Source organism: Micrasema longulum, unplaced genomic scaffold, assembly GCF_059751315.1.
Source record: "Micrasema longulum isolate JH-2025_06_02 unplaced genomic scaffold, ASM5975131v1 h1tg000109l, whole genome shotgun sequence".
NCBI lineage: Eukaryota > Metazoa > Arthropoda > Insecta > Trichoptera > Brachycentridae > Micrasema > Micrasema longulum.
In genome coordinates, this window is record NW_028277315.1 from 248780 (window position 1) to 270035 (window position 21256).

General features: G+C 32.8%; 1 protein-coding gene across 1 annotated transcript in view; it reads left to right on the forward strand.

Moving 5' to 3' along the window:
* LOC148284568 (uncharacterized) overlaps window positions 1-21256 on the forward strand; it is a 37785-nt gene that overhangs the window by 526 nt on the left and 16003 nt on the right. Inside the window, exons 3-9 of the mRNA XM_088237934.1 lie at window positions 165-866; window positions 1763-1889; window positions 3776-3893; window positions 7681-7795; window positions 9503-9739; window positions 10910-11044; window positions 13076-13100. Coding sequence (XP_088094060.1) covers window positions 165-866; window positions 1763-1889; window positions 3776-3893; window positions 7681-7795; window positions 9503-9739; window positions 10910-11044; window positions 13076-13100 — 1459 coding nt within the window. The remainder of the gene's footprint in view (window positions 1-164; window positions 867-1762; window positions 1890-3775; window positions 3894-7680; window positions 7796-9502; window positions 9740-10909; window positions 11045-13075; window positions 13101-21256) is intronic.

The following is a 21256-nucleotide window of genomic DNA, read 5'->3' on the forward strand; positions in this document are numbered from 1 at the left end:
AATATCAAATTATACAGTGCAAAATAGACATTCCTCAAAATGTTTGAAGCTTAGAATATATCTTAGAGACTTAAAGCAGTAATTTTTAAGAAAAATCTAAAATCATGTAGGCATGTACTCCTCCAGTCCCTATAAAAACAAATAAAAATAATGGGTTTTTTTAGGTTGATTCACGAGCAAACAAAATCGGAACACTGTGATGAAAACAGTGGTGAATTTGATAGCAATAAAGTGTATCAATTTAGTTCAAATTTTAATCTTGTGAATGGTTTCCAAGGACCAGAAGCCAATCTTTTAAAATCTAAAGACGAAAAATACTTAAAATTTCCCGTAACAGTTAGCACTCAAACAGAAGACGCTTCTGACTTAATAAAGCCTAATGAAATAAAGAGAGAACCCTCTCCTTTTATTAATGATGAAGACCACACTGATAATCAGTACATGGAAGAGATGTTTTCTGTCGACCACGACAGTTCTTTTTGCCAAAAAGGGCCATCCACCGACTCAATCAAGCCCGAAAAAGTCGGCAAACATTCCAAAAACAAAAAGTCAAAAAAAAACAAAGAACTCAAAATCAAAATTAAAAAGATAAAAACGTCCGCCAGGACAGGGACCAAAACCGATTCCGACGATGAGGAATTCAATGAAACGTTGAATATCTTAAAGGCCAAGCAGGTCCGGAAGCCGACGGAGGATCTCACCGCCGAAGATAATGTAGTTCTAGGTGAAAATGGGATCAAAGTGGAGTTTCAAGATGGGTCGGAGATGTCGGAATATATTCTAGATAAAAACGATGATGAAGTATGGAATTGTTGTGTGTGTTTCTACAAATGTAATAATCAAAAGAAAATGCTGGAACATTACAAGTAAGTCCTTATATATGTATTATGTTACACATTCAATCCAATTGTAATCATCTTGTGTGTATGTAACATAAAGAAAAAAGTGTTTTTGGTATCCTAAATATATTAACTCTCCCTTCCCGGTGATGTGTAGCCAGTACACATTGCATCTAATAACTTTAATATCTCCATTAATATAATAAATGATGGGTTGAGATTTTGGGTATTCCTTCGTTATACATTTACATATCGGTAAAAACATTTTTTTTATTAAATAATTAATGCTTATTGAGAACATAAAAAGTGTTTTATCTAAAATCAGAGATCTCACCAATACAACAGATAGTTTACCAATGTGTCGCATGTTGCGTTCGTAGTAAAAGAGTAATCCTAATATATAATTCTCTTGCACACTCTTTACGTCTCACTCTCGATAATACAGGTATATTTGGGAGCAAGAGAGATAATTTTTATGTGTTACACACGCGGACAGCAAAGTTGCTTGTACTTCTCCCAGACTTAGCTGCGTTAGTATAGTAGCTGCTCGGCTTTCGTTGGGGGTGGTTCTTTTGCACGCACCGAGAGAATGAATTAATATTATTTTTAATGTTTTTAGCAATTAGATTAAAAATACCATCACCTTTGACTTCAACTATAAATAATTGAAGCAATTGCCGGTGAATATTACACTTTAAAATCTCTCATTTTTTGCATGTGTAGTGACTACACACCACCGTAACGCGCGGAAGTTTTTAGGACAGTAAGGGAAAGGTTAAGTGACATAGATTTTACGTAGCATGCCAATATAACTGTTTGAAAGAACACTAAAAAATATTTCAATAGTATTTATTTATATTTGATTATGTGATTTGATACTTGTAACGTCATAATTACGTTTGATTTGTATATTGTATTTTTAGAACTCACTACAAGAATCCACCCGACAAACAGGATGAGTCTGTTATCACTGAGGCCTATATAGAGAAAGAAAATAAAAAAAAGGTGAAGGATAGTAAAAAGTCATACACTTGTTCCGTTTGTGAAAAGGTAATACAATCCACTTTGTCAATGTATCTAATTAAAAAGAACCCAACGAAATAAATGCCATTTGAAAAATAAGTTCAGTAGATTCTCGATTATCTGACAGGTATAGGAGCGAAGGGGTATCGGATTATCAAAATTGAGTTTTCATAGCTGTTTATCAGCCAAGTCGGCCTCGTGGTGTAGTGTCCAATGCGTTTGCCTACCATGCAAGAGGTCTCGGGTTCGTTTCCCGCCATGGTTGACATGAAAATATTTCAACAACGTTTGAGTATGTCCAAATGCTTGCAGATTGGCTGGATTTCCTCTCTAGGGAGTTATTCATATCTAAATTTTATCGCAATAGATAGGGAAAACATTATTGAGAAGGGAAGGGTAAAATGGCCACTTAAACCAGCCAATGCGTTTGTAGTGTCTAGAGTCCATTATTGTAATGGTATCTATGCAGGTCTACCAATGAACAAAATGACCCGCCTACAATCTGTATTGAATGCCGCAGCGAGACTTATTTTCGGAATCTCTAAGTTCAGTCATATCACTCCACTACTTCGGGAACTACACTGGCTACGTTTTCCACAGAGGGTCGAATACAAACTCTGTTGGCTTATGTATAAGTCACTGCACAACTCTGCTCCGGAATATCTAAGGGAACTATGCATTCCAGATGAACTAGCTGACAGGCGTCTCACACTTAGAACAGCTACGTCTACGGCGAGAGGAAAAGTTATTATACCTCTACGCAAACAGCGCACTAAATTTTCGCGCGTTTGCGGTCGCAGGCCCTATGGCACGGAATGCTCTCCCAGCAGAGGTGCGAGGCTGTGATAGTGAAGTGATGTTTCGGAAAAAATTTAAAACCCACTTGTTCTCTAAATCATTTGAATAAATCCGTAGCATGTGACAGCAAAATAAATTGTTTTAATTAAATTACATATTTTAAAGCTTCAATTAAATTAATTTAACAATAGAATCACTATGTAAAGCGCCCTTGATGTATTTTATTACGAAAATGTCGCTATATAAGTTATCCATAATTATAATAATAATTAATGCCTAGACATCCACATTCCCTTTCCAATAATGTTTTCCCTATCAAAAGCAATAAATTTAGATATGAATAACTTTAGGGAGGAAATCCAGCCAGTCTGCAAGCATTTGGACATATTCAAACATTGTTGAATTAACTACCTGGTAAAAGAAGATGCATACAAATTGGAAAATTGTTTTTAGGCATTGTCTAGTAGGTGATTTGGTTCAGCCGGATGAATCTCACCCGCATGATAAAGGTTTCAGCTGCTTTACTTTACAAAAGTCAACAGATGAAAGAGTTGAGGAAATGTGGATATTTAAACATGGAGAGAGTGGTGAATGTTACACAGTGTGTAAAGTGGCCATTTAAACCAGCCAATGACAGATCATGAGCTCTGTAAATGCCTAGACTTCCATATTCCCTTCTCAATAATGTTTTCCCTATCTGTTGCAATGAAAATATTTATTTAAAAATGATTTTTTACTCTAGAATATTTCGTAGTCCCTGGACTGGCACCTGAAGTGAAGACTGATTATCTTACCTTCGTGTTACAAAAAAATGATCAAGATATGCTGCGAATGGTGTACCAATGCAGTACCCTATGCACCATTAGGTGCGGAAAGGGAAAGATAATGATGATGATGTTTATCACCCATAAGATGTGAAATATGGCATTATTCTGCATATTGTACCGACTACAAAATACGGAATTGCAAAACCAAAGCATTTGCTTTATTTTCAATTTCAAAAAATATCACACTTTCGCACCAAACTCAAATGGCTTCGTATGTTATTTTGCTGAAATTGGTTCTATTCCATTTTGGTAATTGCTTATATTAATTTATCTTATTTTCCATTTCAGAAATTTGAATCTAAAACCCATTATTCACGTCACATAAAAAAACATGGGTATGATAAAGCGTACCCATGCTCCTTATGTGAAAAGACCTTTAAGAATCCATTGGAGATTTTGAAACACGGTAAATATATAATGTATCTAGATCAAATAGTTTCAGATTGCTCCAATACCGTCACATTTGGTTTGGACATGTAGAGAGAATGGACAGCGAAAGAACGGCTGATTTTTGGTTTGGACATGTAGAGAGAATGCACAGCAAAAGAACGGCTGATTTTTGGTTTGGACATGTAGAGAGAATGGACAGTGAAAGAACGGCTGATTTTTGGTTTGGACATGTAGAGAGAATGGACAGTGAAAGAACGGCTGATTTTTGGTTTGGACATGTAGAGAGAATGGACAGCGAAAGAACGACTGATTGTCCCGTTAGAGTTAATGTTGGTTTGGACATGCAGAGTGAATGCACAGCGAAACAACGGCTAAAAATATTTACCATGCAAATGTTGATGGATGCAGAAATCGAAGAAGACCGAGAAAGGCGTCGCCTGACCAAATCTATGAGACACGTAGAGTGAATGAACGGCGAAAGAACAGCTAAAAAGATTTACAATGCGAATGTTCATGAATGCTGTAAACTAATTTTTATTATTTGTTTTAAACATTAATTTGTTAATACCTTTTTTTTTATGCGTATATTTATTTATTTATATATACGCCCAATGGACATTTTTATGGACACATTTATACATAGAAAATTATTATAAAAAAATTAGAAAGACTTAATGGTTTATAGTAGACTTTGTGGGAGTGGAAGCAGGAGAGAGGTGTTAATAATTGAATTTGATTCAGTGATCGTTTGAAAGAAGACAACCTGTTATCAAAGAAATCAAGACTGGTATGTTTGTTGGCAGACCTAAGAATTCTGGGCATAGGGAAATGAAAACCATAGTTAGTTCTATAGTTATCGGTATGAAAGAATAAGTTTTGTCTGAGGTTTCTGATTGGGATATTTAATTTTATTGAGCTCAGTAGTTCAGGCGCAACAAAGAGTGAGTTGAGAATTTTAAATAGGACCATAAGGTCGGATTTATTTCGACGGTCTTGAAGAGAAGATATATTCAAGGTAGTTTCTTACTCATTATACGTATATAGGTATCTGGATAAGCCCAACCCCCAGCCTATCTTTCTCCAAAATTGATGTTGAACTGATTCAATATTCTTGATGTGAACATCATAATATGGAGACCAGATAACAGAGGAATACTCTAGGATATGTATATATATATATATATTTTTTTTTTTGTTTAATTCTTTACAAGTTATTTACAATTTGCATTTTAATTCAATCACTTTTCTTATATCCATATATTTTTCTTTTTTTACTATGTAAAGTTTTACTTTTATTTTGCATAGCAGTATGCTTTTTATTGTTTCTACATGTATACAAAAAAGCGTTGTTTATTTTTTAAATTATTACTTTCTATGTTTGTACTTACCTGTATATTTTTTGTAAATGCCCCTTGGGCGTATTGTAAAATTAAATAAAAATGCAAAAAACGATGTAGACCGAGAAAGACATGACATGCCCAAATCCAACAAATATGTACTTGAAGATGAACAAAATATTTTTTTAAAAAGTCAATATGCTTGTAAGACATGAAGTGCCCACATTTATGTCATTTTTAGCATTTTTGCCCATATTTAGGTATGATTATCTGCGTTCACATACTACATGTTAAATTAGTAGTTTGTTTATAGTAAACATTCCTTCTTTTTCTTAGCATACATATATATCTGTACCTTAGAGGATAAAACACGGGAGACCACTTTTTTCTGCTTTGAAGTTTAATTTTTTTTTTCAAGAATTAACGGTACAAGTACCTTTTACATTACATACATACATAAGTATTTACAGTGGAGTATATACAGTAACAACTTTTTCAATGCTTACTTAGAAAGAACATAATTAAAATATTGATTCCCCACTAAAATGTTTTACAAGTAATTGTTTATAAGCTGGAAATTTCAATAAAAATATGTCACCTAAATCCGAATGTTTATCACCCAGCGCATGTAGACGATTCAGTACTGAATTGCTAGAATATATTGAGATATGATTGTTGCAGTGATAAAGTTGAACTAGCCTTGTCACTCTAACTGGTACTTTAAAACTAATGAGGGCCAAAATTTCAGGGCTGTCCAATACTGAATTAAAGATTTTAAATAGAACTAATAAATCATTAATAGTTCTCCTGTCCCTTAATTTAATCAAATTTAATATATTTAATAAACAATCATAGTTACGAAATTCATTACGTATTCTTAATTTACAATTAACATATCTCAAAAACTTATTCTGAACTCTTTCTATGGTAATTTGGTGAGAGGCATAATAAGGGCTCCATATTGTAGAATTATACTCCAAGATGCTTCTCACCAAGGAGGTGTATAAAATTTTTAAAGTGTTTATATTTTTAAAGTCCTTAGTGATGCGCAAAATAAACCCAAGCGTCTTCAAAGATCTACTACTAATATCATTAATGTGACTGATAAAAGACAATTTCTTATCACAAATCACTCCCAAATCCCGCATCTCAGTAACTGAATCCAATGCAGTGTTACCGATTGAGTAGTCAAATAAATAGGATTTTTTGTCCTGAAAAATCTCATGATATGGCATTTTTTTTATATGCAATTGAAGGTTCTTAATAGAACACCATACAGATAACTTATCTAAATTATTTTGCAATATAGCACAATCATCAACATTGTTAATAGTCCTAAAAATCTTCATGTCATCTGCAAACAATAATACTTCGACTCCTTCAAATATGTCAACTATATCATTTATAAATATTAATAACAATAATGGGCCCAGGTTCGATCCCTGTGGAACCCCGCTAGTAGCAAGAAAAGGATTTGACAAAGTATCACAAATTTTCACTGTAAGTGTTCTCTCAGTCAAATAATTTTTAAACCAACACAGCATTGGACCACTTACACCAAACATTGATAATTTTTGTATGAGAATCTTATGATCCACCTTATCAAATGCCTTACTGAAATCTGTATATACAGAATCAACTTGCTTCTGCAATAAAAAAGATTTAGAAATATAGTCTTCATATAAAATTAAGTTAGAGAAAGTCGATTTTGACGACATGAAGCCATGTTGGGCAGAACTTATGACATTATTTACATTATGTGATATTTTATATACAACAATATTTTCAAAAAGTTTAGGGATAGCTGATTGCATACAAATAGGTCGATAATTAGTAACAATGCATAAATTCTTGCAATAAGCTATTTTATATGTGAATAAAACACCGAATTCCACATTCGTCATTAAAATGCTTCTTTAAGTTGAAATAAAAATCTAAAGTTCACTTTATTTTAATGCAAAAAACATCAGTAGTCCCAGATACGCCATTTTTATATGTACTTTTATTATCAAAATAATAATTATTTTACATTGAAAGTTCTTTATAGACTGAAATTATCTCATTTGATTCAAAAGTTATGATGTTTTGGAAATCACTCTATCACAAAATTTTATTTCCTGAACATTTCATTCAATGCGACTCCCGGGTTTATCCTTTAAGGTACAGATATAGTTGTCCATTCCATGTCGGTCAACCAGTTTGAAAATCGTTTAGATTTTGAATGAAAAAGAACGCAGACAAAAAACAGTATACTAGATATAGGCGCACCAGAAAAGGATGCCTGCCTATAATGAATAATAATATTTTACTATATGCCAGTAGCTACGCCCACAGTATACATTGTTTGCCTAACTTACTTGTGCCGTCTAGTTTTGAATGTTTTCAGAGGTAACAACAATAATCAACTATTATTCCTTGAATTTGATTTTAAAATTATAGTATAGCATGTATATTTTTGCTTTTCAGGTAAGAAAGCGCATACCTATGACGAGGAAGGCAGAGGAGGCGATGAATCTGGTCCTCGACCATCAACCAAGAGATTCATGTGTGATATCTGTGATGAAACATTTGTTTACATGAAGTATGTTAAACAACTTTTGACAAAATTAAATACATTTTAGGAGCGTAATTTTTAACAAGTAAAACAATTTAACATAGTTGTGCAGAAACCAGCCTACCACTATTTAAAAAAAAAAATAGATATTGGTGTTATCGGGTGCAGTTAGGACAATCTTATGTTCTGCTAAAAACAGCCAGACCGCTTTCATACAAAAAACTGTAATAATCACTTTCTGAAAATAATGTCGATCACAAAAAGGCATTTCTCGATTTGCAAAAATCACCCACAGCACTAGGGGAATCTGACGGTACTTTAAAAATCATTAAAACTGGTCAAATTCATTAAAAAAATCTTGTTTGTAACATTAAAAAAACTAATGCATTTATTGTTTATCATTTGTCAAAAGTCAAAAACATTCCAACTGTTGTGTAGATTTGATTATTCACTCGTTTCATAAAGGTGCTATTATCTCAGTTTCACTTTTCTATGGCTGGCTGCTATCTGCATAACTACGTTCAATTTAGCGTTATGTTTTTTTATAATAAAAACCTGTACCTCAATCACAACGGGTCCTACTATCGGTAATAATCTACATTTATTTTTTACTGCGATTTTTTTTTCCGATTCAAGTGGAATATTGATTTAAATTGAACGTTCGGGGATTGTTATATTTTTCAATATTGCCACACTTCAAAATAAATGACAAACGGACAAACTAAAACTCGACTCACATTGACTTTGATGTATGGCGTTTGGCCACGTGACACGATAAACTAACATTTCCAATGCACATGGCCGAGTTTATTATCATGGTGTACATCTGTGATTTAGCTGCTGGACGAGTGTTTTCGACTCGATGGCTATTCTTAGGTAAAAATCCTGAAAAAGGAAATTGTGTGGAGATAAGTCCGCCTCATAGTGTAGTGTTTTGCCTCTTTCCATCTTTATTTTAAAGGTGGTCTAACACTGCAATATTTCACTATCTCTGGATTGCTAAGACTGATCATTTTACATTATGCAACAGTCTATTTGACTGATTTGAGAGAACTAATTCGTACGCCCATATCTTTTTTTGCTGACATTATAAAGTTGTTTGTCAACCCAATAATAAGCCACTAGCAAATCCAAGATAAACTTAATCAGATTTTTCAATGGACAAAAGAATGGCTCTTAATGCTAAACCCTGAGAAATGCACCGTCCTACACATTGGCCCTAAAAATCCGAAAATAATATATACCGTGTTTTATAATATATACATATGTTTTTGTTCTTTCATTGTGTGTTTTGTGATATAAATAATATAAACATAAATACGTAGTGTTTAAAACTGTCTGAACATTTTGTTAATTATCTCTGTTTATTAAGTATTTTTTGTTTATTCTTAAATGTAAAAATATTTAAAAAAAAAAGTGTATGGTTAAGTGTCCTCGGCACGGGTCACATTATTTTTATTATTAATCATAGTTTATAATGGAAAAAAATATGAATAAATAAAATATTCTGGTGTGCTTTTGAAACAAAATTTGTATGTTTACTTGGTTCACCGACAGGCAATAAAACATTAACATAGGGTTATTAAATATTTAAACGCATTGCCAATATCTAGATTTCCATGTTGATTGGCTCCAGCCCTGTTTTGATATTTATGTCTAAAATAAACAATCGCCAATTTTCCCATGACGAAGATCTCGCGCATTTGCTTTTTAAACGAGGGTCTCCCGTTGCAGGTACCTGTTGAGCCACCGCGAGGCGATGCACCCAGAGGTGGTCGGTCGCGCACTGGTGAACCGCTGCATGCACTGCCGGCGCGAGTTCACGCACCTCAACAGCCTGAGGCGCCATCTGCGCTCGCACAGCGGGGAGCGCAACTTCCTGTGCTACATGTGTGGCAAGGCTCTCACGTCGCGCGAGCACCTCAAGTTCCACATCCGCATACACACAGGCTTCAAGCCGCACGAGTGCAAGTAAGTTCGCTATCAAAAACAAGTTTTATTTTCGTATCCAAATTCGGGTAGCTGTAGTGTCTGTTGAATATTTTATGTGTCTATATATAGTCACCCTTTTCTCGCCATTATCATTGAAATTTTTTGGCTTGATTATACCACTTTATTATTGACCAACTTCCGCCTCTTCATAAGTAGGCATCTTCAAAACTGGTGTTTTGCTTAAGCGAAAGCGCTCGTTGGTCAATAAAGTGTCAGTTGAGTATTTTAATTAGAATTAGTCTTTGTCATAGAATTAAGAATAGTCCAGAAACCGCATACGCACATCAACCAGAAGGCGAGTCAACTACTCATAAATGAGTAGGTTTACATTTTGACTCATTAGCTTCTTTGAAAACATCGCTCAGTACGCAACTCCTGATTTGATTTCAACTATGCCGTGTTGTGTCCTTTTAAAGTGTAAAAATACTGCAAGGATCTTAAAGAAACAGGATGCAATCACATTTCATGTGTAATTAGCAAATGAATGTGTATATAACAAATGTATTACTTAAAAATTGAATTATTTTTCCATCTGTCAGATTGTCGAAGAAACAAAATGGAAATTTCGTTAGTGTTGCCAGGGTAGCAAATTTTTTTACCCTACTTTGCTCATTTAGTGAGAGAATTAATGAAAATTGGATCTCGGATTAAACAACTCTGTGGTGGACATTTGACAGACATTATCTTCAAAACATCAAATATTATTTAACATGATATAAAAATATCCGTTTTATGTAAAATAAAATTTGTTTTACATTTTAAGTTTAAAGTTCATTAATTCAATTACTCTTTTTAAATGACCCTTTACTTATCTACTCTGTTGTGTCGATCAATATTTCCGCGTGCACAATAAAATTTCAGAGAAATTAACAGATTGCTATTTTTTTACCTTAAATTAGTGTTATGATTTTTTTTTTCCCACCAAGCAATATTACGCTACGACCTTACGAATGCGCGTGGTGAAAGTAGGGCATATTGGGGGAATTATTAGACACAGTCCGATGTATTCAAATATGATTCTACGCTCCTTCTAGACTATTCTTAATTCTATGGTCTTTGTATACCTAACATGGCAAGATTAACACTAAGTGAGTAGTATTAGCTCTGGTAATGGAATACGATTATATAATTTACTTCTTTATCCAACAGAACTTGCGGCAAGGGCTTTGTGAAGAAATGCAACCTGACTCTCCACGAGCGCGTCCACAGTGGGGAGAGGCCGCACGTGTGTTCCCACTGCGGGAAGGCCTTCTCTCAGAGGTCCACACTCGTCATACACGAGAGGTAATTTAACTACAACTAATTTTTATTTATTTAAATATTCGCCCAATGGACATTTTTAAGGACATTTTTATTCGTAGAAAATTATTATGAAGGAAAATAGAAAGACAATGGTATTAAGTAGACTTGGTGGGAGTGGAAGCGGGAGAGAGGTATTTATAATTGAATTTGATTCCGTGATCGTTTGAAAGAAGACAACTTGTTATCAAAGAAATCAAGACTGGTATGTTTGTTGGCAGACCTAAGAATTCTGGGCATATGGGAATGAAAACCATAGTTAATTCTAGTGAAAGAGTAAGTTTTGTCTGAGGTTTCTTGTTGGGATATTTAATCCTATTGAGCTCAGTAGTTCAGGCGCATCAAAGAGTGAGTTGAGAATTTTAAATAGGACTAAAAGGTCGGATTTCTTTCGACGGTCTTGAAGAGAAGATATATTTAAGATAGTTTCTAACTCATTATACATATATTGGTCTCTGGATAAGCCCAACCTCCAGCCTATCTTTCTTAAAAATCAATGTTGAACTGACTCAATATTTTTGATGTGAACATCATAATATGGAGACCAGATAACAGAGGAATACTCTAGGTGCAAGCAAACTAGGGAACAGAAGAGAGTTTTAAGGGTATTGATATTTTTGAAGTCAGTTGTGCTTCTGTTAATAAATCCAAGGAGTTTTAAGGATTTATTGATAATGTGTTCAATATGAATTGTAAAAGAAAGTTTAGTGTCAAGTATAATACCTAAATCTCGGATACTAGACACAGATGATAATATTTAACCGTTCAGTGAGTAGTCGTATATGATTGGATTTTCCAGATGAAAAAATTTCATAACCTTGCACTTACTTAAGTTGAGATGTAGATCATTGGATGAGCACCAGGTGCTAAAAGTCAGTAAATCTCAACTTGAACCTGCAACTGAGGCTTCGTGAAGAAGTGCAACCTGACTTTCCACGAGCGCATCTGTAACAGAAAGAGTTTTCAAAACAATTTTTTAAGGTTTTTTGGCATCACTATGATTTTCATGAAAAAAAATTCAATTACTGAATATTGTCAAATAGGCATTTATGGTTGGCAAATTAATTTGCGAGTTATGACGATGAAAGGTTTGCTTTCTACCTTATGAAATCAAGTGAGGGTTATCACTAGAGCCAATGGTTATGTAGGATTTAGCTGGTTGAAGATTGGAGCTCTTACCGCTGTTGGAGATTGACAGAAGAGACAAGAATGATGTTTAATGCGTATTTATTGCATTGCAAATAAATATTCTCTGTTCCCGAGAATTCACTCTCTCTGGAACAAATACTCTGACCAAAAAATAGATTTATTTGCTGGAACTTTAATTTTTAATTTAATAATTTTTTTGAATAATAATTGAGTTCCTAGTATTTTCATTTGTTTTATATCGAGGCTATGCTGACAAAATGCATTAAGTCAACAGTCCTTAAGATGTTAATTTCAAATTTTATGCTATGCCTAGGATAAAAATTACTCTTTCAAAGCTCGAAAAGAAAATTGTGTAATGTGTTGAAAGACTAAAAAAGACTTGTTTTAATTTCAATTTATTTTATTTTTATTTCAATTTCAATTTTATTTATTTATTCATATATATGTACATTACAAAATGGAATATCTTAATTCATACATATAGAAATAATTAAAATAATTAGGTAAAATTAGGTATATATATAACAAAAACACATTAGTGTACATAATATCCAAAGAATACGTTAAAAAAGTAAAAAATGACTCAATGCATTCTGTCAGTAAAACCTCTATATATATATATTTTTTTTTTTTTCATTTTAAATTGTATTTTTATATTTGTAAATTGTTTGTAAGCTCTGTATATGTAAAAGCCCTTTAATGCGTTAATAAATCAACAAAGTATTCATTCTGTACACTATACTCCCATGACTCCTGGCCACTTGCTACTGCAGCAATGAAGACTGTCCCGCCTACCTTACTATACCCCACCTCTCCACACACTTCATACTGTACACCACAATAATGTATCGTTATTTTAATTTTCAGGTATCATTCAGGGTCTCGTCCATACGTTTGCAGTTTATGTCACAAAGGATTTGTGGCCAAAGGTCTCCTTTCAATGCATATGAAAACTTCCTGTATATAAGTTAATATTTAGATACATCATTCTGTCTTATAATATTTCAACAATCATGTGTTATTTAACTGTTTTTGTGTTTATATAAATGTTTTTTATTTATATATAATGAATTAAATAGAACTAAAATTATTTACCATTATCAACTTTTTTTTTTGATTGAAGGGTTTGCAGCAAGAACAGGCTCATCAAATGGATTTTCAATTGATGTAATATATATTTTTACAGATAATAAGAAACAAAAATGTCTATTTTATATTTGAAAAAAAACTCCTTTCTGGAACTGAACAAAATGAGCAGTTTCTCACAATTGACGCATATTGACTGTTTTTTTGTCAGCCGTGGCCCCATATTTATTTCCTACAATTTATAAGACAGGTAGCCACATTTTGTTAGTTTTGAATATTTCATTTTATTGAACTCGTTCAGGAGAAAAACATGGCATTAATATCTCGAAAATAGAAAAAATGCAATGAGCTCATTTTAGCCGTGCACCCTTCAATAGGGAAATATAAATACTACGAATACCGATTAAAATATATGAAATGGATTAAGAATAATCAATTGTATTTTCAAAATCAATATGGATGTTGTGGAAAAATGTTTTCATATATAACATTCAAAAAAAAATTATTAAAAAATATGTCACTAGAAACGCGACATGTTTGGCATTAATAGTTGTGACATCAAGATTCGCGTGACAATGTCCTATAAAAATTTGAACAGTTAGGAATAAAGTTGAAAATTAACATGAATCGTGACATATTAGGGGCGTGGCCAATCCAATGACCGTTTTTTGTGGGAATTCAAAATTACAAATTTAAAAATATTTTTTATGCTACGAACAAGTATCAAAAAAATTTTTTTTTACTGGACAGTATTTTATTGACCGGTATTATTTAAAAAAGGTTTTTTTGAAAAGTGATGTTTCCCTATTGTATGAAATAATTTGAAAATATTTTTTTTTATAGAGGTACACAGCAAAAAATTGTGAAATGAACTACAGTTTGTCAAAAATGAGTAGCAAATATTTGAGGGTGCCGGTGTTCTCATGTCTTTCATCTTCCGATATCATTTTAAAACAGAACTGAAATGAATATAATGTCATTACCTTAAATCGGGTGTTTTTTAAACATGATATAACTTTGAATTGAAATAAAATAACCAAATATGTGCTGAAAAGATTTTTTTTTATTGTTTTATTTTTTTTATCATCTTTCGATATCATTTTAAAACAAAACTGAAATTAATATAATGTCATTACCTTGAATCGGGTGTTTTTTAAACATGATATAACTTTGAATTGAAATAAAATAACCAAATATGTGCTGAAAAGATTTTTTTTTTATTGTGTTCGGTAGAATGAAAATACACATTAATTTTTTAAAACAATATTTATTTATTTATTTTTATATTTATAAATTATTTGAGACATAAGTCCCAACTCCATGGGACTAAAAGTCCTGTTTTGAGTTGGGACAAGCGATTAGTTGACACAGACACATGAGTATATGGGTCAGAAACATAACAATAATTAAAAAAAAAAAATATATGGCACATCAATATGTTAAACAGTAAACTCAAACATTCAGAAATTCATCAAAAAGATTCCTTAGTGGGAGGGATTTGAGTGGGATTACTAATATATTATCGAAATTGTCAAACGCACCAATTCCCTCTTATACTTAATAAGGAAAACATTAGCTCACAACACCCAAGATTAGTTCCTCAAAAATTATAAAACATATGTTCGTCCACTCCTGGAGTAAAATCTGGAGTCCCTATTTTAAAAAAGACAGTTGTTGGAGAAAGTCCAGAGAAGAGCAACTAAAGTGGTTGTTTCTCTAAGAAATAAATCATACGAGGACCGCTTAAGGGAGCTCGGGTTAAGTTCGCTGGAAGAGCGAAGGCAGCGTGGTGACTTGACTATCTTAACTGAGCAATATAATGTACCCAAGTTGAAATCAATGTTCACTATGAATGTAAACCGCCATCTCAGAGGTCATTCATTGAAACTCAACACTGCCTCCTTCTCATCCAACCCCAGGAAGAACTTCCTGACAAACCGAGTTGTGGAGAAATGGAATGGCCTTCCCGAGAAAGTGATTGGTGCTAGTTCAGTGAATGTTAACTAGATGCACACAGCAATGTATAATGTTTAATAACCATGTACACTTGATATACACGCATCAGTTTAATAGCTGCTCGTGTATTATTAATAATAAAAATAATAAGGAAAATCCGTCAAAATCTGCAGCTAGCAGTTACGTAACGCATTCTGTCAGTCCAATTTCTGGCCACTTTTACCAACAAATCTGGCGTTATTTCCAAAATGGTGCGTGTCATATCATATTGGCTTTCAATGCTTCAAGGTCGTTGGTTTGTTTCCATAGATCGCGGACTTGATGTAGCCTCGGGAAATAATCCAACTGCGTCAAATCACAGGATCGTGGAGGCAATTAACAGGACAATTTCTGGGAATAATGCTATCGCCAAACTTGTCACGCAGTAAATTCACATTTTCACTATGAGCTCTATATGTTTGGCAAAATGAACACTGATTTGTAAGTAATTTTTTTCAATTTGTAAGCGTTTGAGTGTAAGATGTTTCGTTATTAATTTGAGTATTGCTACAGAGCACTAATGTTAAAAAGAAACTCATTAATTTGACAAAAGACAGTATAACTAAGCAAAAATATATGTATATATATATTTTTTGTGCGTTCTTTACAAAGATATGATTTTTTTAAAGTTACATTTATTAAATACCGCGCCAAATGACTGTAATCAGTGTGTCACTTTTCAGTAGTGACGTAATAAAAACGGTTAGCGCTCTTACTTTCACTGACCTGACAAGAATCTATGGAATATTGCTTTGATTACTTCATTTAGTTGATCGTAATTTGCACATTTCTATGTTATGGTTGTTTTTACGAACGTTTCGATTAAGAAAAACCTAGAAACTTGACATAATATGTGGTTGAAATGTCAAATTATACAAATTATACTCTTTTTTTCTATGGTCAAAACGTTGCGGGGGCTTTAAAGCGGAAACCGGAAATACTACACGTGATAAGGAGTGACGTCATTATTTACGATTTTAAAATGAATACTATTTTTAACATTTTTTATTTCTTTTTGTGTGCGTTTTTGAGATATTTCATCCTACTCCAAAATTTTTAAACATTCACGTGTACACGAAAACATTTTTAAAATTTAATTCCAGGTTGGGCTGGAATTCCTCATTGGGGTCCAGTTCTTTTCACTATCATGTTGATGATTTATTACACAAAACACTAATTTAATATTCCACATAACGTTTGTAGTGTCTAGAGTCGAGTATTGTAATGGTATCTACGCAGGTCTACCAATGAATAAAATGACTCGCCTACAGTATGTATTGAATGCCGCAGCGAGACTTATTTTTGGAATCTCTAAGTTCAGTCATATCACTCCACTACTTCGGGAATTACACTGGCCACGTTTTCCACAGAGGGTGAAATACAAACTCTGTTGGCTTATGTATAAGTCACTGCACAACTCTGCTCCAGAATATCTAAGGGAACTATGCATTCCAGATGAACTAGCTGACAAGCATCTCACGCTTAGATCAGCTACGTCTACGGCGAGAGGAAAAGTTATTATACCTCTACGCAAACAGCGCACTAAATTTAGTGAACGCGCATTTGCGGTCGCAGGCCCTATGGCATGGAATGCCCTCCCAGCAGAGGTGCGAGGCTGTGATAGTGAAGTGATGTTTCGGAAAAAACTTAAAACCCACTTGTTCTCTAAATCATTTGAATAAATCCTTAGCATGTGGTGACAAAGTACATTGTTTTCCTTAGATTAAAAAATTAAATTTATATCTCTATATAATCACGTTGTAAAGCGCCCTTGAGGTATTATATTACAAAAATGGCGTTATATAAGTTATCCATAATAATAATAATATCTCGGAACTCAGAAATATCCTTTAACACTTTCTCAAAATATGATTCTCATAATCATTGCTTACTTTATATATTTATGTTTTAATTCAAATGGGTGTGTTGTAATTTAAATAATATTATTTTTATACATGTGAATTTTATTACTTTTCCATAATGTTATGTACATAAATAAACGTGAATATTAAACCAATCTTAAATTAAAGACCATGATTTTATTCATTTTTCTTAAATTGTATAAGAATAATTGTTCAGACTAACTCTCAATAGTAAATTAATATCGAACTATCCATCTGGGGTGTGCGGTGAGGTTTTCGGGAAGGAGTCACTTGGTACATTGATAAAATATGTGCATACTACTAACACAATCATTCCAATTAAGTGCTTTGAAATAAACTAAAAAGCAATTTTATTCCATAATTTCGGCATAAAGAGTTATATTTCAAAGTGTAATATTATAATTAATTACAAAGATCTGAGTTTACCCATGCCCAGATTTGTGAATCGGGTACTGGGCGATCGCCTCATAGGAATCAACAGACTTACGCAGTTCCTTATTTATTTTTACATAATCGGCATAAATTGCCTTTAACATGTATTGAACATAAATATGAAAAAAAATACATATATAAATACATAACAAAAAATGACAAAATTGCATAACTATAAAAATAGTAACAAGTAGGTAAATACACATAAGCAACGAAATAAATGCATAAATATGAAGAAGCAAAAAAGAAAAACATTTTTGAATATAAAGAAAAGTTTAAGAATTATATTACGAGAGAAAAAAAGAAATCAGACTCGTTTTATAACTATCAAGTCCAGAACCAAATATATCAGCCTTGTCCTCATACTGATTACCATATCTGTGGAGCCTAGGGATAGGCGAGTGCATGTGACAGTTGGTCCTAGAATTTGCAGAACAAAAAGGAGATCGGTGGCGGGTATGTCGACCGGGTACACGGAAACACACCAACTTCAGCAAATCTGGACATTCAATGAATGAATTGATCACTTTATAAAGTAATATTAAGTCAGTTAGGATTCTTCCATCGGAAAGTTCTAAAAGATTTGCTGAAGATAACAATTGATTATGATTAAATAAAGCAGCTGAAATATGTAGTTTAAAATGAATATATTTTAGAAATTTCCTCTAGACGCGCTCGAGTGAATCAGAATGTACACTATATTGGGGCGACCAGACTGGAGAAATATATTCTAAATGACTTCTAATCAGGGAGCAATAAAGTGACTTGATTGGTATAATATTTTAAAATTTGAATATAAATCCCAGCATACTAAGGGCCTCATTTGAAATATTGTCAATATGTTTGATAAATTACGTCAAGATCCCTGATGAAATTAGGGTTAAATCAGAATTAGATAGAGTGCAGTAAATTTGACTTCAGTTAATGCATAACAGCGTAGGCTAAAGGTTGTTGTAATTTTTTAGTAGTTATTAATAAATGAGAGCCCATCTCTGATTGCTACTATTAACAACAAAAAAAATAGTTATTGATTGTTTAAAGTAAAATTTTTAGGGAAGCATTCATTCTATCCAAACTATGGACGGACCGCGCATGCTATCCATATCCGTCCCACTTCCCATTCCCTAGTCAAAAACGCTTTAAATTAACAAATAACATTCTACGAGTGAAGTGCTTCCAACACACAAGCTGTGCCAGCATCATGTCCACCAGGTTCCAGCACCATGTCTCTCTCTCCGATGGTGCTACAGCCCATATTGAGCATTGGCCTCCTGAAACTTTCGCCTCCAACTCTGTCTGTCCTCAGCCGTTGTCTTCCAATTTGCCACCTGGAGAAACTGCGTTGCATCCTTTCTCGCTTCATCCTCCCATCTCATCCTGGGTCTTCCCACTAATCTCTTTCCTCCCGGGTGTCCGCTCATTATGTTTTTCTCATATGTAAACATAATATAATAGAAAGAAAATAACGACAATAGTATATAGGAAACTGGGTGAGATTGGAAAAGGAAGAGAGATGTTTACAGTTGAATTTGATTCAACTGAAGAAGACAACTTGTTTTCAAAGAAATCAAGACTGGGATAATTGTTGGCAGAGCAAAGAATTCTGGGCATGGCAAAGTGAAAACCATAGTTAGGTCTATGGTTTTCAGTAGGAAAAAGTATATTTTTGACACAAAAAACACGTACAAATTTACTGGATCATAACTGGAAGTTCTATCGTCCCCAATTCCGCCTCAATCTCAAGAAAAACTTCCTTTCCAGCAGGGCTGTTTCAGACTGGAATAATGTCCATTACATTTCAGTCAACCAGTTCAAAAACTGTTTGGATGCTTTCTTGAAGGAAGAAGAACGGAGACATAGAGCAGTTTTAGTACAGTTAGTTTTTAGTTTTTAATTTTTCTTTCGTGTAGTTATAATTTACACGCTTATTGAAAGTCAATATATATATGAATAAAAAAAACAACACAAAGAGATAGTCAAGTTTCAATAAATAAATACGCATTCATAACAGAAATATAAATATGTAATATTGACATGGATATTTATATATGTGCATTTATATGTATATATATGTTTGTATGCATGTATGGGTATAGATATAGATATGGATAAAGATATGGATATGAATATAAATATAGATATAGTTATAGATATGGATATGGAAATAGATATATATATATATATGTAAAGAAATAATGTTTTTAAAAAAAAAGGCTTTGTGTCTATTAATTACATACACCGAGGCCCTATACTTAGTTACATAATGCATAGTAAATACATTTTATAAATTTGCCCGCGCGTCCGGAACGCTGGGCATAGGGGAATAAAAACCCATAAACCCATAGTTAGTTCTATGGTTATCGGTATAAAAGAGTATGTTTTGTCTGAGGTTTTTAGTTGAGATATTTAATTTTATTGAGCTCAGTACAGAGATAATGTAGAAGTACTTAGTAGTTCAAGCACATCAAAGAGTGAGTTGAAAATTTTAAATAGGACTAGAAGGTTGAATTTATATTGACGGTCTTGAAGAAAAGATATAATTAAGCTAGTTTCTAACTTATTATATGTATGTTAGAAGAAAGTATAGTAAAAATAAAATACAGCATCTGCGAAAAATATCTACCTAGGTAATAAAAAATTAAATTAAATAACAAATACAATGAAATAGGTTTAAAATAAAATTAGAAAGTTAAGTTTTACTACAAAATAACTTTTATGAAAAGCAAAATTCTTAGGTTTGAAAATAATACTTAAATGTAAGCTTGAATCGCCATTCACATTCGTGTAATAACACGATTAAAATTATAATTAATAAAACACTTTGTTTATAGACGACTGAATTTTTTTTTTAATTTCGCGCTATTTCGATTCAAATTTAAACAAAAAGAACGAAGCAGACATTGCCATACTTCGAAATCGAACAAATTAACTTATGAATAATGACCGAAAAATAAAGGTAGGCTTCAATAAAGCATCATTGAATTTTAACATTTGCATCCGAAATATTGACTCGTAATAAATTAATATGCAAGGAAATATAAGAAAAGAGATGCTTTGTTTTTTCTAATACATAATACACTGTTACTAAAGACACACTCGCATATTTTAATTACTTAGAAATATTTTAATTAGCAATTAATATTATAATATTTTTACCAAAAATTTCGAGAATGAAAATATATTTTACTAAGAGAAAATTAAAAAATAGATTGACACAAAAAAAACACAATATCTTATTCGCATTCAATTGTTTGAATGGGGGCACTGAACGAGGAAGTTCAGTGATTTTTTTTTGTTAAAAGACTATTAAACTAAGTCAAAAAAAAAATTTGAATTTTTACGATTTTTCTAAGTTTTGTATTTCTGAAATAACTCCACATGTAACGTCATAAGTTCATTTTCGCTTATTCTTATTCAGTTCTTCCCGTTGGTCCAGAAGCGACAAGCAGACCGGAAAATTTCAATCAAAGTAGTGCGTTTTTATTAAAATATTTTTTCCGTACATTTTCAAGAAACTTTGCACAACAATTTACTGCTCTGATTTTTGCCCCGCGCGAGAAAACATTTTTTGTATCCATTTTCCCGTAGAGCTGAAGTTTCTTATTGTTTCAGAATGTACAAGTTGTACATAAAATAATTACTAGATTCAAAA